At 43.2% G+C, this 27,737-nt stretch overlaps 1 protein-coding gene across 1 annotated transcript; it reads right to left on the bottom strand.

Moving 5' to 3' along the window:
• Positions 1 to 58: 58 nt before the first annotated feature.
• VWA1 (von Willebrand factor A domain containing 1) lies at positions 59 to 18,051 on the bottom strand. The gene is made up of 5 exons (XM_059487537.1): positions 17,516 to 18,051; positions 13,070 to 13,633; positions 4,627 to 4,905; positions 2,597 to 2,869; positions 59 to 1,568 (listed from the first exon to the last, which is right to left on the bottom strand). Exons 1-5 carry the CDS (start codon positions 17,658 to 17,660, stop codon positions 1,519 to 1,521), a joined length of 1,311 nt encoding a protein of 436 aa, XP_059343520.1. The 5' UTR covers positions 17,661 to 18,051; the 3' UTR covers positions 59 to 1,518.
• Between the last annotated feature and the right edge of the window lie 9,686 nt (positions 18,052 to 27,737).

Here is a 27,737-nt window from a genome sequence, read left to right as displayed (position 1 = left end):
ACAATTCCCCCACATAAAACCCCACAGATTTCCCAGCAAGCACAGAGGAACCATTCAGTAGCTCTCATATTTATATTTATTTGTCTTCAAAAGGCTGTGTTACAACTGAGGGGGGATGAAAATTAATGCATTAATAAACTATGCAGGAAGTTGTGCAAACTTATTTCCTGTCCTACAGCGAGAAGAAACAAAATCATTTTATTGCATGAGCAGTTCCAGGGGCTTTGTGATCCTTTCAACGCTGAGATTAATCAGTCACAAATGCACATTCCAGAGGAGGACAAAAACCACATGAAAATCTCTTTATGGAGTTAATGAATGACTCACCTCCCTTCTCTCCTGAACAAGGCAGCCCAAGGAAAAATGCTCCAGAAAGGTGGAAATGAAAAATTCAGCTCTCAGGGGACAAAGTCAGGGGTAAAATTCCTCTCAGCTCCAAAAGGAGCTGATTTAAGCTGATTTAAGAAGGGTTTTTGAGGCTGAATGGGGCTCTCCACAAACAGCACTGCTTCAAAACCAAGCTCCACATGGAGGGAAAATAAGCAATAAATTTAAAATAGAACAAGAGTTACTGAGGGAGGGTGTTCCCACTGATGCTGGGGGTTAGCAGAGAAATATCTACATTTCTTTACAGCCCTAAGCCCTGAACTTTGAAACCATTTGCTTGGTCACTAGGTATTTATAATTAATTTATCTTTCTTTCTTTTTTTTTCCCCAGCTCCCCCTTCCAGCGTGGCTTAGAGTCAGCGAGTTCAAACTTAGGGAAATAATCAGATTTATATTTTTTTTCCCCTTAAAAACATTGATTTTTAAGTGTAGCTCAAGCTTAGCACTGGGTGAAAGCCCAAGACAAGACACCAGAGATGTGCTCTGTGTGTTCAGAGTGCAGAGGAATGATAGTGCTGGAGAATTATTGCCTGTAATTAATCACAGAACAGGCTAATTAACCTCCACGAGGGCAGCAGCACTCCCATTTGGTGAAGGGGGTTTGCAGGTATGCCAGAGCAATGATCCAGGCAGGAGCACAGAAACAAAAACAAATGTTTTAGATGGTTTTGTCTGGCTTTTCTGGGCTCTGGAGGGAAGCACATTGCCAGGATTTGGGGTTTTCTGCTCTCTCATTCCCTCCAGGGGATGGGTTGGATTCAGGACTGGATTTGGCCAGGATGGAATTGCAACAGCCAAATCCTGAATGAGCTCATGCAAAACGAAACCTGCATCAGCCTTGAATAAATAGAGAGCAGGAGCAAGCAGCAGTGAGGATCCACCACTCTGCCTTCTGTTTGTTACTGGTGTTTCTGTGAAATGGGGACACATTTGGCATCTTTTAGTCACATTTTTAGTCACACTGGCTGTTCCATGCACCCAGGCAAGCCTTTAGACCTGGCTGGGGCCAGGTTTGGGCTGGACACCTGCAGGGGCAGCACAGCCTGGGACAGGAGCTGCTTCCTCCCTGGCTCCTCCTTTTTTTGTCCAAATCTTTGTCCATTCCAGACCTTTGCTGTGCTGGGCAGGAGCTCACTGCAGTCTGTGCTGCTCTCTGGGCCTGGATCCTTGGGCCTCTGTGGCTGGAGGGACACGAGGAACAGAAATGTCACAATACAAGGAATTAAAATGGCAGAAAATAAGGGATTAAAATGTCAGAACACGAGGAATTAAAATGTCAGAACACGAGGAATACAAATGTCAGCTTTAGTCACCCATTCTCCACGTCTGAGTCACAGATCTCACCCCTTATTTTTATCCATTAGATGCATAAATAAACTTTAATAAATAAATTTATTTATTTATTATTTAAATAATATTAATCATTAAATTAAAATAATAATTAAATTAATAACAATTAATATAATATTAAATGATATCTAATTAATAAATTAAATAAATTAATGTATTTTCATTAATTAAATGCATAAATAAATTTTAATAAATAAATAAATTTATTGAATATTTAAATAAAATAAAGAAAATCAGCAATTAAATTAGTAATAATTAATATAATATTGAATATTTAAATAATAAATTTAATAAATAATTAAACTTATTTTATGCATTAAATGCATAAATAAATTTGAATAAATTTGTTTAATATTGAAATAATATTAATAAATAAAGAAAGTTGATAATTAAATTAATAATAATTCATATAATATTAAATAATATCTAATTAATAAATTTAATAAATAAACAAATGAATGTATTTTTATGCATCTGTCTCCACTGTACTCTTTTTCCTCCTGCCTGCAATAAACTCCACTAGGAGGAGTCTTACTCCTAAAAACGGGGGGAAAACCCAATTTTGGTCAGTCTGCGGTGAAACAAGAGGGGTGATGAGCACAGAATATCCCAGCCCCGGGGGCTGCTCTGTGGGTTTGGAATGCCTGAAACAGAAACCCCTCGGAGAGCGAGAAAGGAATGCAGGGCTTGAATTCTGAGCAATAAAACCTGGATTCAGAATAATAAAAAACTGGATTCTGAGTAATAAACCCCTGGATTCTGAGTAGTAAAACCCCACTCAGGGGCTGGATTTTGGGTCCCCCCTGAGGCAGGTGACCCTGTCTGTGCTGGGGCCCCTGTCTGTGCTGGCCCCGCTCACCTTGCAGGGTGCAGGCCTTGGCTGACAGGGATTTCTCCGTGCCAGACCTGTAGACGGCCGTCACTGTCACCAGGTAGGTGGTGTTGGGCGCCAGGTGCTCCAGCACGGTGCTGTTGTGGCCGCCGTCCACCTGCAGCAGCCTGGCTGAGCCCCCTGGCAGGGGCCCGTAGAGCACCTGGTAGGAGGCCACGGTGTCCAGAACAGGAGCCCAGCTCACCTGGAGGCTGCGGGGCCCACAGTCTGAGATGAGAACCTCGACTGGGCTGATTTCCTCTGGAAAAGGTGGAGAGAGGTGTGGGTGGGGATTTAGTGAGAATTATTGACGTGCATCATATTGGGGTTCAGGGGTGGGGAATTAAAATCAACCCAGTGGAACTAAAATCAACCCACTGAAATGAAAATCAACCCAGCAAGGAAGTAAAGTCAACCCAGCAAATAATTCAAGTCAACCCATTGGAATTAAAATCAACCCAGTGAAACTGAAATCAACCCACTGAAATTGAAATCAACCCACCGAAATTGAAATCAACCCAGCAAGGAATTCAAATCAACCCAGCAAGGAATTCAAATCAACCCAGTGGAATTCAAATCAACTCAGCAAAGAATTAAAATCAACCCACTGAAATTAAAATCAACCCAGCAAGGAAGTAAAGTCAACCCAGCAAATAATTCAAGTCAACCCATTGGAATTAAAATCAACCCAGTGAAACTGAAATCAACCCAGTGAAATTCAAATCAACCCAGTGGAATTGAAATCAACCCACTGAAACTGAAATCAACCCAGCGAGGAATTCAAATCAACCCAGCAAGGAATTCAAATCAACTCAGCAAAGAATTAAAATCAACCCAGTGGAATTAAAATCAACCCAGTGGAATTGAAATCAACGCAGCAAGGAATTAAAATCAATCCAGCAAGGAAATAAAATCAACCCAGTGGAATTACAATCAACCCAGTGGAATTAAAATCAACCCAGCAAAGAATTAAAATCAACTCAGCAAGGAATTGAAATCAACCCAGTGGAATTAAAATCAATGCAGCAAGGAATTAAAATCGGCCCAGCAAGGAATTCAAATCAACCCAGCAAGGAAGTAAAATCAACGCAGTGGAATTCAAATCAACACACTGAAATTCAAATCAACCCAGCAAGGAATTCAAATCAACCCAGGGAATTCAAATCAACCCAGTGGAATTAAAATCAGCCCAGTGGAATTCAAACCAGCCCAGCGAGCAGATGTTGGTGCTCACCCCACAGCTCAGCCCAAAGCAAAGGGTTTCTCTGCCTTTCAGCCAGAGCTGTTCTCACATGCAGAAAATGAATATTTTGTACGAGTCCACCTTGACTCTGCCACCCCAGCCCAGTTTTCAGTTTGCCCCAGCACAAATCTGAGTTATTCTCTGCACAGAGAGGCTGATCCTGCTCCCAGTTCTTCCCCTCTCAAACCCAGACTTCCCTTAGGTCATTCCAGCATCCTCCATCTCCAGCTCCAGCCCCAGGCGGGATCCTGTCCTTGTCCCTAAGGTCCAAGCCATGCCCATTTTACCTGGCAGGGTGGTGACCCAAGGTGCATGCCATGTCCCTTTACCTGGCACAGTGCTGCTCCTGGCCCCATCCATGCCCCTTTACCTGGCAGGGTGGTGACCCTGATGCCCCCATCCATGCCCCTTTACCTGGCAGGGTGGTGACCCTGATGCCCCCATCCATGCCCCTTTACCTGGCAGGGTGGTGACCCTGATGCCCCCATCCATGCCCATCTTACCTGGCAGGGTGGTGACCCTGATGCCCCCATCCATGCCCATCTTACCTGGCAGGGTGGTGACCCTGATGCCCCCATCCATGCCCCTTTACCTGGCAGGGTGGTGACACTGGTGCTCAAGGTCCCAGCCATGCCATCTTACCTGGCAGCGTAGTGACCCTGATCCCAGCCATGCCCATTTACCTGGCAGGGTGGTGACTCAGGCCCCATCCATGCCCCTTTACCTGGCAGGGTGGTGACCCTGGTGCCCCAAGGTCCCATCCATGCCATCTTACCTGGCAGGGTGGTGACCCTGGTTCTCTGGGGAGGGACGTAGTGCACGTTGGACTCGGGGGTCAGCGCCACCTCGTAGGTGGTCGCTGGTGCCAGCTGGGTGAGCACGAGGCTGCTCTGTGCCCCGGGCACCTGCAGGGCCCTCCTGGCAGCGGGGTCCCCCCCCGGGCCGTACTCCAGGCTGTAGAAGCCGCTGTCCTGGGACAGCAGCTGCGGCCACACCAGGCGGAAGCTGCTGGAGGTGACGTCGGTGGCGTGCAGGCGGTTGGCACGGATGGCATCTGCAAAGGGACAGGGCACAGAGATCGCTGCTGGCATCGACCCCCAGAGCAGGAGCAGCCGCAGTGCCAGCCCTGCTGGGGCACACGTGCAGCTGGCAGCACCCATGCAGTCACCGAGGGGTGGTGCTGGATTGAGGTTTTTATTTTGATGCAGAGATGGAGTAACTGAGTAAAAGGCTTTTAAAATATTTTTTTTATTAAATATACTTATATACTTATATTTTTATATATTCTATATCCATATATTTATATTTAATATCAATATATTGAATATTAATATAGGATATCTTATTCTAATAATATTTTATATATTCTGTACTTATTTATATTTAATATTAATCTATCCATATTTAGTATAGGTATATTTACTTTATGTATTTATATCTTAATATTTTATATTTAATAATTTTATTCATTTTATTAATTTATATATTCATATATATGTATTTTATATTTTAATATTTTTACATTTTTACTTAAATATATTTTATATCTTTATTATATTGATATATTTTATATATTTTTATAAAATTTTATACATTTTCATATAATTTATATATTTAAATATATATTTATATGATTACTTAAATACATTTATATATCTTATTCTATTTTTATTAATAGATTTCTATTTTGTATATTTTATTTATATATTTTAAAATTTTCTTTTTAATTTTTACTTTCATGTGAAGGATGAGGCAATACAGATGTTACAATTTACGTTATCACAATCAGAAGCCAACTCTTTATTATTGTACATTATAAGTGTTTCTTGACCTATCAGCTTTTATAACACTGAATTTATATATTTGTATATTTATTTAAATATATTTAAATGTATTTATATATCTCATTATATTTTATTTTATATATTAATATTTTGTATATTTTTATTTAGAATAAAATGCTGAAAAATTCTTAAACTAATTATCAAAAATTACCTTTTATGAGTCTTATTACAGTGTATTTTTCACAGTTCTATTTCCCTGAAGCACCTAGCCTAGAGATCTGGTCTAGATTGAGAGATCCGGTCTAGATCTCTAATCTAGGGTAGAGAATTAATTCTCTACAAATTAATTTCCCTGTGGAAATCCCCAAACCAGCAAACCCCTGCACAAGAACGGCCCAGAGCATGGAGAGCTCCATTCCTCCTGCTCTGTGCCCATCCCAGTGCCCAGGGGACAGGGCAGGGCCTGGGCAGTGCCAGCCCAGCTGAGGGCTCACAGAGCTGCCTTGTTCGGTGACATTCAGCACTCAGAGAGAGCCCCCCTGTGCCACCTCACCTCTCCCTGCCCCCGGGGCACGGGATCCTCAAAACCACAGAATCCACAAAACCACAGAATCACAGAATTCTCAGAATCCACAAAACCAAAGAATCCACAGAACCACAGAATCCACATGATTCACAGAATCCACAAAACCACAGAATCACAGAATTCTCAGAATCCACAAAACCAAAGGATCCACAGAACCACAGAATCCACATGATTCACAGAATCCACAAAACCACAGAATCACAGAATTCTCAGAATCCACAGAACCACAGAATCCACATGATTCACAGGATTCTCAGAATCCACAGAATTCTCAGAACCACAGAGTTCTCAGAATCTCTGGGTTGGAAGAGACTTTTAAGATCAGGTCCAACCCAGCCCCAACAGCTCAACTCAACCCTGGCACGCAGTGCCACACCCAGGGATGGTGACTCCACCACCTCCCCAGTTCCTGGGAATTCCCAAAATTCTCAGAATCCCCAGGTTGGAAGAGCCCTTCAAGACCATCGACCCAACCCCTCAACTCAACCCTGGCACCCAGTGCCACATCCAGGCTTTGTTAAACACACCCAGGGATGGGGACTGCTCCTTTTTGAGCCTTTTTTTGTGCTACCTTTGAGCTCCAGAGCACAAACTCCAGGCTCAAATCCCTCTGGTGGTGCTCCCTGACCCTTCTGACACTCCCATTCTGGGCACAATTCCACTGTTCTCTGGTCTTCCAGAGAGGCACAAACACACAGGATTTTGTTTCTAGCTCCAGGGAAGTGACATGGAGATATCTTTTGTTTTTAAATTATTTTTAAGAGCTTTGAAAAGCCCCTAAATCCTTATAAAAACACTTCCAGCTCATGCTCAGAGCACTCACAGAGCTCTCACCAGCTCCCCATTGCACAGAGGTGAAGGGAGGCACAAAATCCTCTCCCAAAGCTGCAAATTTGGGGCTGCTCTGCCTTCCCAGACTCATCCTTTAGCTGGGACAGGATCAGCCCTCCTCCTCTGAGCTGCTCTGAGCCCTGCCAGCTTCCCTGTACCAAATAAAACAGGCTCAGATTTTCCTCTGAGCTGTTCCCTGGCAGGAACATTTCCCTGCTCTGTGCCCTGCCCATCCCAGTGATCCCATCCCATCCCAAATCCTGGGGCCCTGCACTCTTCTGGGAGCCCCACAAACCTCAGGGACCAAGCCACAAAGGGACAGGGAGCACAGGAAAGGTCTCAGTGCTGCCAAAAACCCTGCCAGAAGCTCAGGGAATGGAAATTAGTGAGCTGGGAGCAGGGAAAATGTGAATGGAGGGGGCAGATCAAAGGAGAAGCCCACAGCAAACAGCTCTGCCCCTTGTTGCCAGAGCCCTGGAAGTTTCAGCATATAAAGAGAGAAATAAAGCACAGAAAATAAAGACATAAATGCCCACAGTGGTGAGAAATGGATTTACAGAGAGTTCTCAAACAGAAGGCTCACACAGTGTGCATCTGTGTCCAAACCTGGAGATAAGAAATGCCGGTTTAGAAACCCCGTGGAACAGGACAGACGTTGTGGAGAGAGAAATGGAACCAGAAAAGAAGTTTCAGAAGATGACCTTACAGAAAAGATTAGACACTTTAGAGAAACAGAACTGTGAAAGATGCATTGTAGTAGGAGCCATGAGGGGTAATTTTAGATGATTGGCTTTAAAACATTTACAACATGGTGTAGCTAAAGCAAATAAGCCAAAACCCCTTATAATGTAGTATAATTAAGAAATAGTTAACTCCTGATTGTGATGGTGCGAATTATAACATCTGTACTGTCTCACCCTTCACATGAGACTGAAAATAAAATAAAAGTTTTTCAAACATCTCTCAGTTGCCCCATCTCTGGGTCAGAAAAGGGCTCGATCCAACACTCAATGTGTTTCCCAGCCCCTCTGCTCCCAGAGGGAAGCAGCAATAAATAAACAAACAAATAAATAAACAAATAAATAAATAAATATTTTTAGCATTATCATTATTTAATAATTAATATCCTGTACTGGACTGAGGCAGTGCCTGCCTGGTGACACTTTCCCTCCACCTCCTGCCTCTTGGGGACTCCAAACACCATTTTGTAGCCAGGAGCTCTGCAGAGATCAGGATCAGACTTGCAGGAATGCTGCTGGCTTCATGATGAGGATGAGAAAATAAAAACAGCAGCAAAACCAGCTAGAACAGGACAGATTTGTCCCAAATCCCAGCTGCAGCTCCTCTGACCCAGACTAGGACAGGTTCTCCTGCAATTTCTCAGACCCAGATTAGCCTGGATTTTTTTTCCTGGCTGCAGAAGAACCCGTCCTAAACTGGGTCTGAGAGGCTGCAGCTGGGATTTGGGATTCTGGTTCTGTTTGATGTGAGTGGGGCAAAGTTCTGATTCTGGCAGGGGTGACAGAGCTCAAAGCCTTCCCTGCAGCAGAACTCTCAAAATCAGACTTGCAGGAATGCTGCTGGCTTCATGATGAGGGTGAAAACAAAACAGCAGCAAGAAGAGCCAGAACAGGACAGATTTGTCCCAAATCCCAGCTGCAGCTTCTCAGGATGAGTTAGATTGGGACAAATTAGATTAGGACAGGTGAGATTAGGACAGGTGGGATTAGGACAGGTTCTCCTGCAGCTCCTCAGACCCAGTTTAGGACAGGTTCTTCTGCAACTTCTCTGACCCAGATTAGGAAAAATTCTTCTGTAGCTTTCAGACCCAAACTAGGACAGGTTCTCCTGTAGTTTTCAGACCCAGATCAGGACAGGTTCTCCTGCAGCTTCTCAAACCCAGATCAGGACAGGTTGTCCTGCAGATTTTCTGGCCCAGACTAGGACAGGTTGTCCTGCAGTTCTCAGACCCAGATTTGCCAGGATTTCTGCTTGGCTCCAGCAGAACCTGTCCTAATCTGGTTTAGAGAAGCTGCAGCTGGGATTTGGGACAAATCACTTTGATGTGAGTGGGGCAAGGTTCTGATTCTGGCGGGGCTGACAGAGCTCAGAGCCTTCCCTGCAGCAGGACTCACCCAGGGCCCATTTTGGGTGAGAAATGCTCTTTCCTGAGCGCATGTGGGACGTGGGGATGCTCAGGGCTTGCAGGCTCCTGCAAAGCCTGGCTCGGGAGTGGTGCCAAAGGCTGGCAGGAGGCAGCAGCCCCAGCCTAACTGGGCTGGGCACGGAGCAAGTGGCTGCAGGCTCAGGGCTGATGTCAGCTCACAGGAATGCCCTGGTTTCACAACCAAGAGGGTCCTTCCCCAGCACCAAATGCCACATTTTGGGCACAACAAAGGGAGCCTGAGCTCCTGCACAGCCTGAGAACCTTCCCCTCCCTCTGGGCAGGGTGGAGGCGCCTGCCAGGAGCCAGCTGTGCTTTCTGCAGAAAGAGAAGATGTCCTGATCCTAGGACTGAAAACCTCTTGTAAAGCCATGGAGAAGGTTGCCATTGATACATCAGACTCCCCTTTTCCTCATAAAGCCTTGAAAAGTGTGGGGCAATAGTTCATAGACACAGCTGTGAGTCCTCTTTGTTCTTTTGGGGTCTCACACAAAAGGGCACAGCTATGACTCCCCTTCATTCTTTTGGGGTTTAACCCAAAAGGACACGACTGTGACTCCCCAAACCTTTGTTCTTTTGGGGTCTCTCTCAAAAGGACATGACCGTGCCTCCCCTTTATTCTTCTGGGGTCTAACCAAAAAGGCCTCCATGGTAAAGGAAGCAAATGTTAAAGGAGCTGTGATCCCATGAGAAATCTGAACAGAGAAAAAGAGAGGAGTGATGAGACCCTGTGCCCTCACAGAGGGGAGATCTCTGTTCTCAGAGGTGAAGGTGATTTCAGAAATAGATGTAAACAACATTTGCTCTTGAACTAATCTTTAAACCAATACCCCATCAGCTGACATGGCCCATAAACACAGCTGTGGGAAAAGCTGTGAAAACACAGGAGGGACTTCACGATTGCATGGGCTGAGAAAAGCAGGCAGTGAGCACCCCCAGCCCCTGTCCTGAGCAGCTCTGGGGCCATTTCAGCCCCAGCACATCTCCCTGTGCAGGCTGAGCCCACCTGAGGCAGCAGCAGCCTGGCAGGGAGCCCTGGTTTGGAATTTCTGAGGAGCAGGCAGGAAACAGCCCAGCCTGGAGAGGGGATGGAAGGAGGGGAGCAGCTCCTGACAAAGCTTGTTTGTGCCTCTCCAAAAGCCTCCACTGTTTTTTTTTTTTTGTTGGTTTTTTTTTGGTTGTTGTTTTTTTTTTTTAACATTAGCAGAGATGAAGATAAGAGAGGAGTGATAATTAAACCATTCCAGAGCTGGAATTAATTAATTCCTGCCTGTCCCTGCCATGCCAGGAAGGGTGGTGGAGCTCTGAGCTCCTCCAGGTAGGCACCAGTGGATTTAAGGGGTTTTATTAATGTGAAATCAGGTGATGTGACCAAAATCTGGCACTTTGCAAGCCCTGGATTCCTGTGGGAACCTCACCTGGCATTAAAACCCCAGCCCAGGAGGTTTCAGGGCTTGCTGGGTTCACAGAATGGACGCTGCCCTCAGGCACAGTGCTGACCTCTGCAGGTTTTAGATCTGCTTTGTTCTTTTGGGGTTTCACCCAAAAGGACACAACTGGGACTCCCCAAACCTTTGGTTTTTGGGGTTTCACAAAAAAGAATATGGCTGCGACTCCTCTTTGTTCTTTTGGGGTTCCACACAAAAGGATATGGTTGGGACTCCCCAAACCTTTGTTCTTTTGGGGTTTCACCAAAAAAGGACGCAACTGTGACTGCCCTTCATTCTTTGGGGTCTCACACAAAAGGACATCATTGTGACTGCCCAAATCTTTGTTCCTTTGGGGTTTAACCCCAAAGGACACAGCTCTGACTCCCCAAATCTTTGTTCTTTTGGGGTTTCACCCCGAAGGACACGTCTGTGCCTCCCCTTTGCCCTTTTGGGGTCTCACACTGCAGGTACTCTGGCTCAGTGCCATTTCCAGTGCCATTTCCCTCTCTCCACCCTGTGAGGGGCACAGAATCCACCTTGGCCTGCCGAGGCAGGGCTGGGCTGCTCCTCCAAGGGCTCTGCTGGCCAAGTCAGGCCAGGGATCTGGCAGATGTGGAACACGTTAGAACAGGGATTTATGGAACAAGAACATTCCTTTCCTATAGCCTCAATGCTGACAGCCTGCACTGTCCCGAGTTGTGTTTTTGAAGAGAGCAACTGCGGGAGTTGGAGGTCTCAGCCCCTGATGGTGAATTTTAGAGATTCAGATCTATCCCAAACAAGAGCTGGAAGGAGCTGACAGGAACAAATCCTTGCCAGGGACACACATCCCATTTTAGATGTGCTCAACACGTTTGTGTTCCTCCATCAGCTGGCACAGAGACAGAAACTTTTGAGAGGAAAAAAAGTAAAAACCACTTAAGTGTGAAAATCAACTCAGGGGGCTCAAGCACTTTGTGCCCGCAGTTTGCTGAGGTGAAATCATCCCAGTTTGGGCAACCTGTGGTTAACTGCCTGTGCAGGTGGGGCATTTTGAGCTCTGCCTGGGGTGTGCAGATGCCTGACCTGCATGACTCATCCCAAAGACTTGTGGGGTTTTAAGGAACTCAGATATTTCGAGTTCCTCCTTCCCAGCTGAACTCACAAACACAAGTTCACCTCACCGAGGGGAATCTGTCCCACTCACACAAACATTCCAAGGGCAAATATTTGTCCCAGACCTCCCAAGAGCCTTGGTTTGTACTTGGACCTGTGGCGGGGATTTGGGAATTTATGTTAATTAACCAATCACTCAAAGCTGTGCCGACCTGTCTGGAGACAGTCACAGCTTTTCCTTTAGTATGATGTAGTATAGTTATAATATAAAATACTAATAATATATAATAAATAATATAATATGGTATTAATGTAATATAGTATAGTTTTAATAAAGCAATTGTTCAGCTTTCTGAATCATGGAGTCAGAGTGCATTATTCTCTTTAATATAGTTATAATATATTATATATTTTTATATATGTATATTATATATAATATACATATATATTATTATATACATATACTAATGTATATTATACATTTATATACTATATATGTACATATGGTATAATTGTTAATGTATATATAGTATTAATGTCATATAATATAGTTATAATAAAGCAACTCCTCAATTGTTCTGAACCATGGATTCAGAGCACATTATTCCCTTTAGTATAGTTATAATATAGTATTAATGTAATACTATATATATAATTATAATATAATATATATTATTATAATTATATAATTATATATAATAATGTATATTATATAATTAATATAATACATATACACTAGACAATATTAATACTATAGTAAGTTAATAGTATTAATATAATACAGTATTAAAATAGTATTAATATAGTATAGTATACTATAATATAGTACAGTATAATATAATTAATATAATATGGCAATTGTTCAGCCCACTGAACCATGGGGTCAGAGCAGATTATTCTCTTCAGTATAATTATAATACAGTATTAATGCCATATAATATAGTATTAATGTCATATATTATATTTCAATAAAGCAATAGTTCTGAACCATGGGGTCAGAGCACATTATTCTCTTCAGTATAGTTATAACATAGTATTAATGCCATATAATATGTTATTAATGTCATATAATACAGTTAAATAAAGCAATTGTTCTGAACCACGGAGTCAGAGCACGTTATTCTCTTCACTATAGTTATAATACAGTATAAATGCCATATAATATGTTATTAATGCCGTATAATATAGTTTTATAAAGCAATTGTTCTGAACCATGGGGTCGGATCGCGTCATTCCCCAGCTGGGGATCACCTACACCACCAGCTAACAGCCTCCACCCTCTGAACGCCAGGCTGAGCCCTGCTGCCCCTGCCCTGGTGCCCGCGTACCTCGGATGGCGTCCCTGAGCTCCGGGGTGATGATGGGCAGGTCATCCACGTCCACAAAGTGCAGGTGCGCGTCCGAGGGCGCGCTGGCGGCCGCCGACAGCTGCAGGAAGTTCCCGCGGCCGGTGCTGACGATGAACACGGTGACCCCCATGTCCTTCAGCAGCCGCATGGGCTCCGAGATGTCGTCCGTGGAGAAGCCGTCTGTCACCCACACCAGCACCTTGGGGACGTCGGGCCTGGCCCCGGCCCGGCTGCTGAAGAGCTTCTCCTTGGCCAGGGCCAGCGCCTTGCCCGTGTTGGTGTCGCCCATGCGCTGCCGCGTGCCCGCGATGGCGCTCCGCAGGCTGGCCCCGCTCAGGTGCTGGTCGAAGGGGAACTCCATGCTGGGGGTGGTGCTGATGTGGATGAGGCTGGTCTGCACGTCCCTGGGGCCGAAGGCGAAGGGCTGCAGGAGGTCCCACATGAACTCCTTGACCTTGGAGAACTCATAGCGGGAGACGCTGGCAGAGCTGTCCAGCAGCAACAGGAGGTCGCCCTCGGCGTTGGAGGCGGAGGGCTGGGGAGCTGCAGGGCAGAGAGGGGGAACAGCATCAGTGGAGGGCTGTGAGCCCAAAACCTGCACAGGCTGGGGAGGCACAGCCGTGTCCTTTGGGGTGAAAACGCCAAAAAACAGGGGTTTGGGGAGTCACAGCTGTGTCCTTTGGGGTGAAAACGCCAAAAAACAGGGGTTTGGGGAGTCACAGCTGTCTCCTTTGGGGTGAAACCGCCAAAAAACAGGGGTTTGGGGAGTCACAGCTGTCTCCTTTGGGGTGAAACCACCAAAAAACAGAGGTTTGGGGAGTCACAGCCACGTCCTTTGGGGTGAAACCCCAAAAGAATAAAGAGGAGTCACAGGCGTGTCCTTTTGTGTGAAATCCCAAAAGCCAAAGGTTTGGGGAGTCACAGCCGTGTCCTTTAGGGTAAAACCCTAAAAGAACAAAGGTTTGGAGAGTCAGAGCTGTATTCTTTTGTGTGAAACCCCAAATAACAAAGGTTTGAGGAGACACAGCCAAATCCTTTGGGGTGACACTCCGAAAGAACAAAGAGGACTTACAGCGTGTCCTTTTGGGTAAAACCCCAAAAGTACAAAGGTTTGAGGAGTCACAGCATGTCTTTTGGGGTGACACTCCACAAGAACAAAGAGGAGTTACAGCCATGTCCTTTATTGAAACCCCAAAAGAACAAAGGTTTGGGGAGTCACAGCCGTGTCCTTTTGTGTCCTTTTGTCTGTACCCCGCAGCTCTCCGGCACCACATTCCCATCCCATAAATGCCGGTTTTCCCCATTACTCATTGCTGTTAATTACTCATCACTGTTAATTACTCATTGCTGTTAATTAGGGACAGCCCCATCCTGACCCCACAGGGCTCTGCCTTGGTTAACCAAAGCAGCAGCTGGAGGGCAGAGGGTGTTTTGGGGCTGAAGCTTCTCCTTCATTCCAACCCCATCCCGTCTGTGACACTGACTCCTGCACGAGATGGAAACAAATTCCTCCTGTTCAGCAGAAAGAATCCATTAAAAAAAAAAAAACTAAATAAAATCGAGACAAAGGCTCTGCCCCCATCAGGAGCGTGGCAGGGCTCACAAAGCAAGCAGACACTGCAATCAGCCTCCCTGCAGGTCCAGGCTCTCCATTCCCTCATCCTTCCTCCCGCTCCTTGTCCTGCATCCAGCACAAACATGCCATCCGCGCCAGAGGTGGAGGTTTGGAAGCACCAAATCCCTGCTCACGCAAGCAGCTGCTGCTCCCAGGCACTGCAGACGGCGTGGCCAGGTGCCAGAGGAGGATTTCTCATTTTTCAGGGGGGATCTGGAGCGCCCGTGAGCATTTTCAGTATCAGGGATAACTGAGATGTGACCCCTGAGCTGTGCCGGGGCCTGGGCAGGGACAGTGACACTGCAGGGTCCTGCTGTCACCCCCTGCGCGAGGCTGGGTCGATGGCCCGGGCTCTGAAGTGTTTGGAAGGGCTGGATTTGGGAAGGAAAATCTCCCCATGGAAACGCAACGCTGGCTGCTGGCTTTTCCAGCAGGAGGAGGAGGAGGAGGAAAGCAGCTGGCCAGGCTTCCCCTGATGCTGACAGGAGACATCCGGGCTGATTCACACAGCCCCGGGCTCTGGGGCTCCCTCACAGCCAGCAGGGATCAGCTCCTGTCTGGGGTAATTCTGCTTGACGTCCCACTCCTGTCTTCTCTCACTGCTTGGGCTGGAAACCTGCGCGCTGAGGAATTTAAATTTTCTATGCTTTTAAAGGTACAGACCCCAAAGAACGTTTCTCCACATCCCCAGGTCAGTGCAGTGTTCCAAAATGGAATGATAGAACTGGGATTGTGGGTGTGGAGTTGGTTAGAAGTGTGTAAAAATCACAGAGTGGAAAACTGATAGTTTAAAGTTTTAGAATATAGAAATAAATATGAAGCAATATGAGGTTTTAGGGTGGAGGCAGGTTGTTCTTCTTCACCTTCTTCTCCGTGGGTGAAGTGTTCCTGTCCCTGTGCCACCACAGCCCTTCTGGACAGGGCACCAGGAGCTGTGCCAGGCTGGGATGGGCATCTCCTGCCCACAGGCGGAGAGGCCAAAGGCAGCTCAACCCAAACACTGATCCTCCTGAACCCAGCTCATCCAAACCCAGTTTAACCCAAACACTGATCCTCCTGAACCCAGCTCATCCAAACCCAGTTTAACCCAAACACTGATCCTCCTGAACCCAGCTCATCCAAACCCAGCTCAGCTCATTCCAAACCCAGCTCAGCTCATTCCAAGCCCATCTCAATCCCCAAACCCAGCTCAATCCCCAAACCCAGCTCAATCCCCAAACCCTGATCATTCCAAACCCAGCTCAGCTCCTAACACTGATCAACCCAAACCCAGCCTCTGGAGCAGGGCACAGCCCTTGTGGAATGCCAAGGCTGGCTCTGGCACAGCCCCTGAAGGCCTGAGCATTGTTCAGAGCCCGGGCTGGGAAATGCCATGGGTTGGGAAAATGCCACGGGCTGCCACCAGGAGAGCAGGACAATGGGAATGTGCCACGGGCTGCCAGGGTGGCAGGAGGGCAGGACAATGGGAATTGCTGCTCCCGGCGTGGACTTGGAGAGCTGGGACAATGCCAGGAGCTGCAGAACTGTAACTGCCCCAGTGGGACACTGAGGGACAAAATCCAGCACCCTGTGAGGGACAGTGGGACATGGAGGGACAAAATCCAGCCTGGGACACTGAGGGACAGACACGAGGTTCCCTCTGGTTTCCCAGTGTTTGCAGTTCCCAGGGGCCCTGAAAATCAAACAGAAGCATCCCTGGAGCGACAGAACCAACCAGAACCATCCCTGCAGGCACAGAACCTTCTCCAAACCAGGACAGACAGAACTGCAGCAGCTCAGCCACCACTGAGGGGTGAGTCCTGCCCAGGAACGGGACACCATCCATCCATCCATCCATCCATCCATCCATCCATCCATCCATCCATCCATCCATCCATCCATCCATCCATCCATCCCTCTCCCAATTCCAGCTCTGCAGGGCTGCCCCGTTATCGTTTCCCATCTGCAGCTCCCAGGAGAAAGAAAAGCTGAAGTTTTAGAGCCGAAGCGATTGAATTACAGCGATCAGGAGAGAACAGAGCGTTAATCACCGCTGGCTTCCCTCAGAGCCCTCAGTGAGCACTTTTCCATGGGGTTCCTTTAACTCTGTGAATTTCTGAACAATTCCCTCTTCCCCACCGGGAACAAAATAGACAAAATTACATTCTAAGTAATTTCCTTCTGCAATTGCAGACAGGTTTCTTGTGCACAAGCACTTCTAAAAGCAGCAAACACCTAAAGTAGCACCGTAGTCTCAGTTTTTATTCTGAGAAGGGTTTTTGAGGAGAGCAGGAGGCAGGGAATGGGGAAAAGCAGGGCAGGAACCCTTCACCTTTCCAGCACTCACCTGGCTCAGGTGAGCAAATTGACAGCAAAATGCAGGCACAGAAAAAGGGACAGCAGCACTGTAGGCTCAGTTTTTATTCTCAAAGGGGTTTTTGAGGCGAGCAGGAGGCGGGGAATGGGGTAAAGCAGAGCAGGAATGCTTCGCCCTCCCAGACACTCACCTGGCTCAGGTGTGTCCTGTCCCACAGCAAAATTCAGCCACAAAAAAAAAGGGAAAGCAGCACCACAAGCTCAGTTTTTATTCTGAAAAGGGTTTTTGAGGCGAGCAGGAGGTAGGGAACGGGGTAAAGCAATGCAGGAATGCTTCAGATTTCCAGGCACTCACCTGGCTCAGGTGCGTCCTGTCCCGCAGCAAAATGCAGCCACAAAAAAAGGGAGAGCAGCACTGCAAGCTCAGTTTTTATTCTGAAAGGGGTTTTGAGGCGAGCAGGAGGCAAAGAGCGCGGTAAAGCAGCTCAGGAACACTTTGCCTTGCCAGCACTCACCTGGCTCAGGTGCGTCCTGTCCCGCAGCAAAGCGCAGCCACAGCAGAAGTGGAAACACCACCTTGGCCAACATAGCCGAGCCTGGTGCTGCCCAAAGCGCCTTGGATGCCCCTGAGGGGGCCCAGCAGAGCCCGAGCTCGGTCATAGTCCGTGTCCCGCAGCCCCCAGAGCCATCCCGCAGCTCCGGCTTGGCTTTGGCTGCGCTGCGAGCTCTGGCTCCGGCAGGGAATTTTCTTTCCTTCCTCCCCCCACTCCTTTTAAAGCCATAAATCCATCCTGACAGCGAGAGCTGGAGCACAGGCAGCTCCTGCTGCTCGTCCTCCTCCTCCTCCTCCTCCTCCTCTTATGCTGAGTTAAGCTCGCCCCAGGAGCGGGGTTTGGTCCGTGCGCAGCTGGGCTTGGCTTGAAAAAAAAAAAAAAAAATATATATATATATATCTATCCCTGTAGATAAAACTTTGGCCGTGAGAAGCACTGGCAGCAGGCCAGGAACTAGAGAGAAAAATAAAAAAAAAAAAAAAAAAAAAAAAAGGGAAAGAAAACTGCCAGAAATCCAAAGTCGTGCCGGTGTGGAATGAGCTGGAAGAAGGGAGAAGGCGCTTATAAAGGGAAGGAGGAGTGGGGAAGGCAGGAGCTGCCCTGCCCTGCCCCGGGAATATTGGCCAATAATCCGCTGGGAGGAGCCTTGGGAGCTTTGCTCAGCTCGGGGCTGTCCTTGGGGACAATCCTGGGGCTGGGACACGCGGGGCGCTGTCACCTGGGCCCCGCCGACAGGGAAATTAATGCTCAAACACCGGGAAATTAATGCACAAACACCGGGAAATTAAGGCACAAATACCGGGAAATTAATGCTCAAACGCCGGGAAATTAATGCACAAATACCGGGAAATTAATGCTCAAACACCGGGAAATTAATGCACAAATACCAGGAAATTAATGCTCAAACACCTTTGCTGGAAGCTTCAGAGGGAGGAGAGGCTGATTGAGATCCCTGAATTCCTGCATCCCAAACCCAGACACCCACCTGCTCCCATTATATCCCATAATATCCCCTGATATCCCACCAAATCCACCAAATCCCACCAGATCCCATCACATCCCACAAAATCCCATCCCATCCTCCCCCTGCCCCATCTCCGGACCCATCCAGCGCCCCTTGCAGGAAAAATGGAGATGACTCCCTTCCATTCCTCACTTCCCAAATTTATAATTAAAATTATAATTCTTATTAATTTTTATACATTTTTATTGAATTATTTATATATTTTAATTAAATAGTATTAATTCAACAATTAATATTAAATTTTTATAAACTGCGCCTCTCTGAGTTGCCTCCCCTCTTTCCAAAGGATTTGTTGAAAGCTTCAGATGGAGGAGAGACTGATTCGGATCCCTCTCACAAATAAAAGGCAAGTATCATATACAGATGTTAGGAGAAGTTTTATAGATTTATAGTTATATTTTATAGATTTATAGTTATATTTTATACAGTTTAGTTATGTTTTATACAGTTTTAGTTATGTGTTATAAGTTTAGAGTTATGTTTTATAGATTTAAAGTTATATGTTATAGATTTGAAGTTATATGTTATAGATTTATAATTATGTTTTATAGATTTATAGCTATGTTTTATAGATTTTTGTTATGTTTTGTAGATTTTTAGTTATGTTTTATAGATTTATAGTTATATTTTATACATTTTTAGTTATGGTTTATACAGTTTTAGTTATGTGTTATAAGTTTAGAGTTATGTTTTATAGATTTAAAGTTATATGTTATAGATTTGAAGTTATATGTTATAGATTTATAACTATGTTTTATAGATTTATAGCTATGTTTTATAGATTTTTGTTATGTTTTATAGATTTTTAGTTATATTTTATAGATTTATAGTTATATTTTATACATTTTTAGTTATGGTTTATACAGTTTTAGTTATGTGTTATAAGTTTAGAGTTATGTTTTATAGATTTAAAGTTATATGTTATAGATTTGAAGTTATATGTTATAGATTTGAAGTTATAGGTTATAGATTTATAATTATGTTTTATAGATTTATAGCTATGTTTTATAGATTTTTGTTATGTTTTATAGATTTTTAGTTATATTTTATAGATTTTTAGTGATGTTTTACCGCTCTTGTGTTGTTATCAGGGTTTGGGACATTTGGGAGGGTGGGATTGTCACTGTGGCAGCACCTGACCAACAATCAAGATTAAAGGGTTTAAACTCCACCATGGACAGAGAAGAAAGAGCTCATGGGCAGAATTTTGGGGCAGAATTTAAAGGGTTAAAAGGCAAAAAATCCTGGTGGGAAAAATCCTCTGCTCTGGTGCTGTTATATTTTCTCCATTCATTCTTCTGTTGTATTTTTTGATAAGGTTTTAATAAACCTTTCTCAATTTTTTTGGAAGTGAGCAGCATTTCTCACAAGTTCTCCCACTTTGAAGGTGATTTCTGCTGATTAATTAATTTCTGCTCATTAATTTGTGCTCATCTGCAGGCCAAGGGCTCCGGGTTCATCTCGCTGAGCCCAGAAATGCCAGCCTGGGTCAGGCCTGGCTCTGTCACTTCTCAGTTACCAGCGGGTCAGGCAGGGCTCAGCCTGGAGTCATCTCTTATTTTTGCTTGACTTGGAAGACAAACTACAAAAATAGAAGTGTTTACATCTCACAAACACCAGTTTTATGTTTCGCAGAGGATAAGCAGGGCTGGGAATTACTCCTCCTTGTTTCTGTGAAGAGATTGGGAGTGATTTCATAGATTTATATATTTTAAAATTTCTGAATTTAAAAATTCTGTATTAAAAATGACATTAAAATTTATATTACCGTTATAAAACTATGATTCAATAATATTTAAAATATTATAAACACTATATTAAAATATTATATATAATATTATAATGTATATCTCTAATATTATAGTATTATAGAATATATAAAAAATATAAAATATATAATATATATACTGTATGTAATATATATAATATATTATATATTTTATATAATATATTATATATAAAATATATAATATATAATATAGCATAATATATAATATAATTATATATTATATATTATATATTATATATTATATATTATATATTATATATTATATATTATATATTATATATTATATATTATATAGATAGATATTACATATAATATATTACATATATTATATATTATTAATATTATAATATATTAATATATAACTATACTATTATATATAATAGTATATAATGATATATATAAATATATATTATTCATTATGTATTTATAAAAGATTATATTATAATACATTAGAAATATATAATGAATAATATATATAATGAACTATCTCCTAATTAACATTTATATTAAAAATGTATTTTAATATATTTAAATATATTATAACATATATTAAATAGACTTATTAATATATTATAAATATATATAAATAAATGTACATTATAAACACATACTTATATATTGATTTTATTATATTTAATGTTAATATTAATATATTAAGTAAATATATAAATGTTTAACTATAATATATTAAAATTTATATTATTTATCATTTAAATTCTATAAAATTCTTTTTTAAATTAATAATTATACTACATATTACATATAATATATAATATATAATATATAATATATAATATATAATATATAATATATAATATATAATATATTATATATTATATATTATATATTATATATATTATATTATATAAAATTATAACTTATATTAAATTTTAATAAAGTGCACCTCTCTGAGTTTCTTCCCCTCTTCCAAAAGCTGCAAGATTCTGTCGAAATCTTCACAGGGACAAGAGGCTGATTCAGATCTGTGTGAACCAACTTTTCCATGCAGCTCATCCTTCCTTCAATCCAAATCCAACCTTTCACGTTCCTCCCTGAGAACCTCCAGCAAAAAAAAAAAATCCTCAAAAATTTGAAATTCCCGCTCCATTTCCTTCAGGATCAGGATTTGAGTGCTTTTTTCCTCAGTTTTTTTCCCTTTCCTCACCAGGAACCCAAACAACTCCAAAACCTGGACTCGGTTCTGAGCATCCCGCGGAGCTGTGCAGACGCAGCTCCATTTTTAGCCCAGCCTATTCTTTGGATAATTTCCTTTATTTCTGGGCTCTTTGTCCTGGCTCCATCCTGTCAGCAGAGCCCAGAGCTGTGCAAAAGCCAAATTTAGGAGAATCTCCTCAGGCCGGAACTTCCTGAGGGATTTCCACCCACGTCAGGAGCTCTGATCTCCTGCGTTTGTGTGTCTGGAAGAGAGAAAAAACCCCCAAAACAACAATTTGGGGTGGTTTTTTGGTTTATTTTATTACTGTTTATTTTTTGGTTTGTTTTGGGGATTTTTGGATTTTTCTTTTATGGTCTGTTACTTTTTGGGGTTTTTGTTTTGGTTGGTTTTCCTTTTGGTTTTTTGTTTGGTTTGGTTTGGTTTCTTGGGTTTTTTGGGGTTTTTTGTTGGTTTAGGCTTTTTTTGTTTGGCTTTGGTTTGGTTTTTGAGGGGATTTTTGGTGTTTTTGGGGGGTTTTTGTTGGTTTAGGTTTTTTTGTTTGGCTTTGGTTGGTTTTTTGGTTTGGTTTTTTGGGGTCTTTTTTGTTTGGTTTTTTTGTTTGATTTTTTGTTTTTTTTTCGGGGTTTTGGGTGTTTTTTTGTTTCTTTTTTTGTTTGGTTTTTGGGGATTTTTCTTTGGTTTTTGTTGGTTTAAGTTTTTTGGTTTGGGTTCATTGGGTTGGTTTGGTTCTTTGGTTTTTTGGGTTTTTTTGTTTTTTTTTTAATTTTTTTGGTTTTTTATTTGGTTTGGTCTTTTGGGTTTTTTTTGTTTTGGTTTTTTGGGAGGGTTTTGTTGGTTTAGGTTTACTTGGTTTGGGTTCAGTTTGGTTTTGGGGTGTTTTATTTGGTTTTTCTTTGATTTGGGTTGGTTGGGTTGGTTTGGTTTTTTGGGTTTTCCTTTTGGGATTTTTGGGTGGATGTTTTTTGTTTTTGTTTTTTTAAATTTGTTTTTTTGGGTTTTTTGTGTGTTTCTTGTTGTTGTTTTTGGTTTTTTATTTTTATTTTTTTGCTTTTTCCCTCTGCATGGATGCAGAGTGCAGCAGGAACCCCCAGGCCTTCTTTTAGGGCTTTAAAAATTCCCCACAAAAAATTCATTTCTCATTTTAATTTGCTGCCCAGGCAATGCCAGGACAGTGGGGGGCTCTCTGTCCTTCCTCCCACGCCAGCCTGGGTACAAACTGCAATTCCAGAAAAGGAGATTTGTGCAAATCACAAATCCCAAACAATCCCCATCTCTTCTGGGCATAAAGGACTTTTGTTCCAGAGCTGGCTGCAGGAATTCCTGAACGATGAAAGAACAAGCAGAGAACAAAAATTCCCCCACAAATCAGGGGCAGAAATCTCCTCTCTGCTCTGCCACGGGGTGGTCAAGCTGTTTCTACAATATAAATTTGCTTTTTCAGCCATAAAGAAGTGAAATTGTTGGGCAGAAATGTCCTCTCTGCTCTTCCACAGGTGTAGGAAGACCTCAAAAAGACCCTGATATAAAAAAAGCTCAAATAAATATTATATATATATATAAATATACATAAATGTATATAAAAATATATATAAATATATGAAAAATATAAACAATATATAAATACAAATAGAAATATACCTATAAATAGAAATATACCTATACCTAGAAATAGAAATAGAAATAGAATTCGAAAAGACCTTTATATCACATGGTGGATCAGGCTCTTTATGCAAGATAAATTTTCTTTTTCAGCCACAAATAAGTGAAATTGTTGGGCAGAAATGTCCTTTCTGCTCTTCCACAGGTGCAGGAAGACCTCAAAAAGACCCTGATATCAAAAAAACTCAAATATATCTATCTATATCTATATCTATATCTATATCTATATCTATATCTATATCTATATAATATATATATAAAATTCAAAAAGACCTTTATATCATATGGTGGATCAGGCTCTTTCTGCAAGATAAATTTGCTTTTCCAGCCAAGAAAGAAGAGGTAGAATGTGAATGCAGAGCCCATCCACATTCCCAACTTGCCAACGGGGATAAAATAAATAAAAATAAAAAATAAAAATAAAAATAAAATAAAATAAAATCCAGGAAGAAGCATTAGGAAGGAAGAATTCCTAGGAGGAATTATGGGGAAATGAGGGAGGAATTGAGGGGCTCAGAGTTTGAGGGTTCTGAACAGATCAGCCATATGTGGAAATCTGCATTTACAGCAAAATCCTGAAGAATGACCCTAAAAATCCCCCCAAAATGGGATGGGTCTCTGGGAATGCCACTAAAAATTGAGAAAAATGGGAAAAGCAAAACCAGCTGCAGCCACACCAAATCCTGAAAATTTCCCTGAAATTTCCACTCAGTTCTCTGAAAATCTGCAATTCCAGCCATCCACTCAGAACTTCCACTTCCATTTTCTCCAAAGGACAACCAGATATTGCTGTAAATAAAAAATCTGCAGATATTTCAGTACAAATGGGGTGGAAAAGAGGGAGGAAGCGTGGCAGATCCTGTTTTGCAGACTTCTCCCACACATGGGGATTTTTCTGCCTCTGCTCGGCTTCCTGGCACCTGTCAAGGACACTGCTTGGCCAAAAAAAGCCACCCAGAGCTTCTCTCCTGATTTATTTTCTCCTTTTTCCACCATCTCCAGGGTTTGCAAGCCGGGCAGGAATGGAGGGAACGCCTGGAACAGGAGGGGAAAATGTCCCAGAGGGGAAAACAAGGGAAATTGAACCGCGAAATTTTAATGAAAAAGGGAATTTTTTGATCCCTTTTTATTAAAGTTATTAAGTTTATTAAAGTGAGTTTATTAAAGTGAGTTTATTAAAGTGAGGTTTTTTATTAATTTTATTAAAGCAGCCCCTCTGATTATTCATGTTACTGCTTCCATCAAGGTTTCTCTCCCTTCAGGGAATTCCTGGAAATCTCCAAATTCTGGTGGAATTCTGGGGTTCTCCCCTGTTCTCTCCTGGCCCAATCCATGGAGGGTGTGAGGAGACCCCACTGCTGCAGTTTCATAGTTAACCCAGCAAAAATCACAATTTTTCACCCCACATGTCAGACCCTGCCCTGAATCCGGCGTTTTTCCAGGGCTGCAGATCAAAAAGCAGATCCAAGGATTCCTGGAATTATCTTTTGTTAGAGATGATCATTAATTAAGTGTATAATTCTGAATCATCTTTTGGTACAGCTGATCATTAATTAATCATTAATTAAGTGTATAGTCCTGAATCATCTTTTTTTACAGTTGATCATTAATCAGGGTGACAGGACTTTGCTGGGAGCAGCTCTGCAAGGAGCAGGGGAGATGGAGACTGAGGCAGGAAGGATCCCAAATCCTGGAGAGTCTCAAATCCTGGAGCATCCCAAACCCTGCAGGGTCCCAAACCCTGCAGGATCCCAAATCCTGGAAGATCCAAAATCCTGGAGGATCCCAAATTCTTGAGCATCTCAAACTCTGCAGGATCCCAAATCCTGGAAGATCCCAAATCCTTCATGGTCCCAAATCCTGGAGGATCCCAAACCCTGCAGGATCCCAAACCCTGGAGAGTCCCAAATCCTGGAGTATCCCAAATCCTGTGGGATCCCAAATCCTTCATGGTCCCAAATCCTGCAGGATCCCAAATCCTTCATGGTCCCAAATCCTGCAGGATCCCAAATTCTTGAGGATCCCAAATCCTGGAAGATCCCATACCCTGCAGAATCCCAAACACTGCAGGATCCCAAATCCTGCAGGGTCCCAAACCCTGGCAGATCCCAAATTCTGCAGGGTCCTAGATCCTGGAAGATCCCAAACCTTGCAAGGTCCCAAACCCTGCAGGATCCAAAATCCTGGAGGATCCCAAACCCTGGAATGTTCCAAATCCTTGAGCATGGTCCCAAATCCTGCAGGATCCTCCAGGATCCCAAACCCTGCAGGATCCCAAACCCTGCAGGATCTCAAATCCTGGAAGGTTCCAAATCCTTGAGCATGGTCCCAAATCCTGCAGGATTCTCCAGGATCTCAAATCCTAGAGGATCTCAAATCCTGGAGGATCCCAAACCCTACAGGATCCTAATCCCTGCTGGATCCCAAATCCTGGAGGATCTCAAATCCTTGAGCATCCCAAACCCTGGAGGATCCCAAATCCTGGAAGATCCCAAATCCTACAGGATCCCAAATCCTGGAGCATCCCAAACCCTGCATGATCCCAAACCCTGCGTGATCCCAAACCCTGCGTGATCCCAAATCCTGGAGCATCCCAAATCCTACAGGATCCCAAACCCTGCATGATCCCAAACCCTGCATGATCCCAAACCCTACAAAGCCCCTTTTGCCCCACAGAGTGAGCCACAGGAGCATCACAAAGCCCCAAACATTTCAGTTTCTGGTTCTGAACGTTCCAGCCACGGGAGGAGCTCCAAGAGTGACCTCATGGAAATGTCTGCAGCCAGAGGAAAACACTTGGCCAGGATTTAGAGGGAATTTTCTGCTCTCCAGGATGTCCACGGGGTTCTCTGAGCAGCCTCATCCAGCAGAGGAGGTTCCTCTCTCCTTCAAAAAAAAATTTGGGTTTTTTTGTCTTCTGTTTTTCCTTTTAATCATTATCTTGCTGTGGAGTGGCTCAGCGCCAGCACAACTTTGCTGCTTCTTGCTAGGATTGTTTTCCTCTCTCCTTCAAGACTGTTCTGGGATAAAAAAAATTGATTTTTTGGTCTCCTGTTTTCCCCTCAGCACCAGCACAGAGTTGCTGCTTCTTGGTGGGATTGTTTTTCTTTCTCCTTCAAGGCTGTTCTGGGACAAAAATTTGATTTTTTTGGTCTCCTGTTTTTCCTTTTAATCAATATCTTGCTCTGGAGTGGCTCAGTACCAACACAGCTTTGGGATTGGTTTCCTCTCTCCTTCAAGGTTTTTCTGGGATAAAAAATTAGATTTTTTTGGTCTCCCGTTTTCCCCTCTTGCTGTGGAGTGGCTCAGCACCAGCAGAGTTTCACAGTTTTGCTGCTTCTTGGTGGGATGAATTCAGCTTCACCCCGGAGCTGCAGCACTGCTGGGAAATTTATCCCCCAAAATTCATATATTAAATTCATATATTAAATTAATTTAATTCAAATTAAAGGAATAAATTAATTTAATATATATAATATATAAAATATAAAATATAAAATACTCTGTGGAGTATTTTATATTTAATATATTATATTTCATATTTTTATTTTATATTTTTATTTTATATATATTAAATGCCAACTGAAATACAATTTTGCTTTCTTGGGGAGGCTGTAACAAATAACTCTGGGTTTCTCTGCAGCCCTACCACACTGAGGGATGTTTTCCTTTTAAAAGCAGGTGGATTAAACAACAGGCGAGCAAAAGGAACAGCAGCTCATATCAAATATCTGTACCCAGTGAGCAGACAGAGCCCTCAGGCAAAACCTCATTATCCTCCAGCAGATCTCCCTGCCTGGAACAGAACTTTCTTGTTTTTCTTCAGGCTTGTCAGAAAATGTCAGCTTGTTTGTCAAACCAAATAAAAAAACCTCCTTTTTTTCCCTCTCCAGTTCACTCCCCCCTGTAGCCACCCCTGGTTATTCCTCTGGGTGGTATCAGGGCAAATAGCAGGAAAAATCAACCAGAAAATTGATTTTTTTAAAAAATAAAAATTAAAAGAAAATCATCAGATAGAGAACAAAAATTCCATTTTACCTCACAGTGCCACAGAGCGGAGAACAAGAGGTGGTTCTGCTGCAGGAGGGCTTTGAGACACAACAAACTCCTCAGGAGGGATTGGGCACAAACTTTATTTGTACAGAAAACTGGGAATGGCTCTGAAGGGGACAAAGGGGACAGCAGGCAGTGATGGCAGGAACAACACCAAAAACAACACCAAAAACAACACCAAAAACAACACCAAAAATAACACCGAAAACAACAGCAGAGAGGATTTAGGGGGATGGAGCTGCCCTGCCCACCCCACACCTGTCCCACCTGTGTTTCCAGTCAGTTCCAGATTTTTGGGATAAACCACAGGGGGATTTGGAAGGATGAAGCTGCCCTGGGATTTTTGGGATAAACCACAGGGGGATTTAGGAGGATGAAGCTGCCCTGGGATTTTTGGGATAAACCACAGGGGGATTTGGAAGGATGAAGCTGCCCTGGGATTTTTGGGATAAACCACAGGGGGATTTGGAAGGATGAAGGT

Source organism: Ammospiza nelsoni, chromosome 22, assembly GCF_027579445.1.
Source record: "Ammospiza nelsoni isolate bAmmNel1 chromosome 22, bAmmNel1.pri, whole genome shotgun sequence".
NCBI classification, from domain to species: Eukaryota; Metazoa; Chordata; class Aves; order Passeriformes; family Passerellidae; genus Ammospiza; species Ammospiza nelsoni.
The sequence above is the reverse complement of the archived record's forward strand: the minus strand, read 5'-3'. Positions and strand labels throughout refer to the sequence as shown.

Coding starts and splice junctions, on each gene's coding strand:
- VWA1 (XM_059487537.1), bottom strand. CDS start 17,660: ATGACCGAGCTCGGGCTCTGCTGGGCCCCCTCAGGGGCATCCAAGGCG. Junction 13,634..17,515: donor ACAGGACGCACCTGAGCCAG/GTGAGTGCTGGC, acceptor TCTGCCCTGCAG/CTCCCCAGCCCTCCGCCTCC. Junction 2,870..4,626: donor CAGGGTCACCACCCTGCCAG/GTAAGATGGCAT, acceptor CACCTTTTCCAG/AGGAAATCAGCCCAGTCGAG.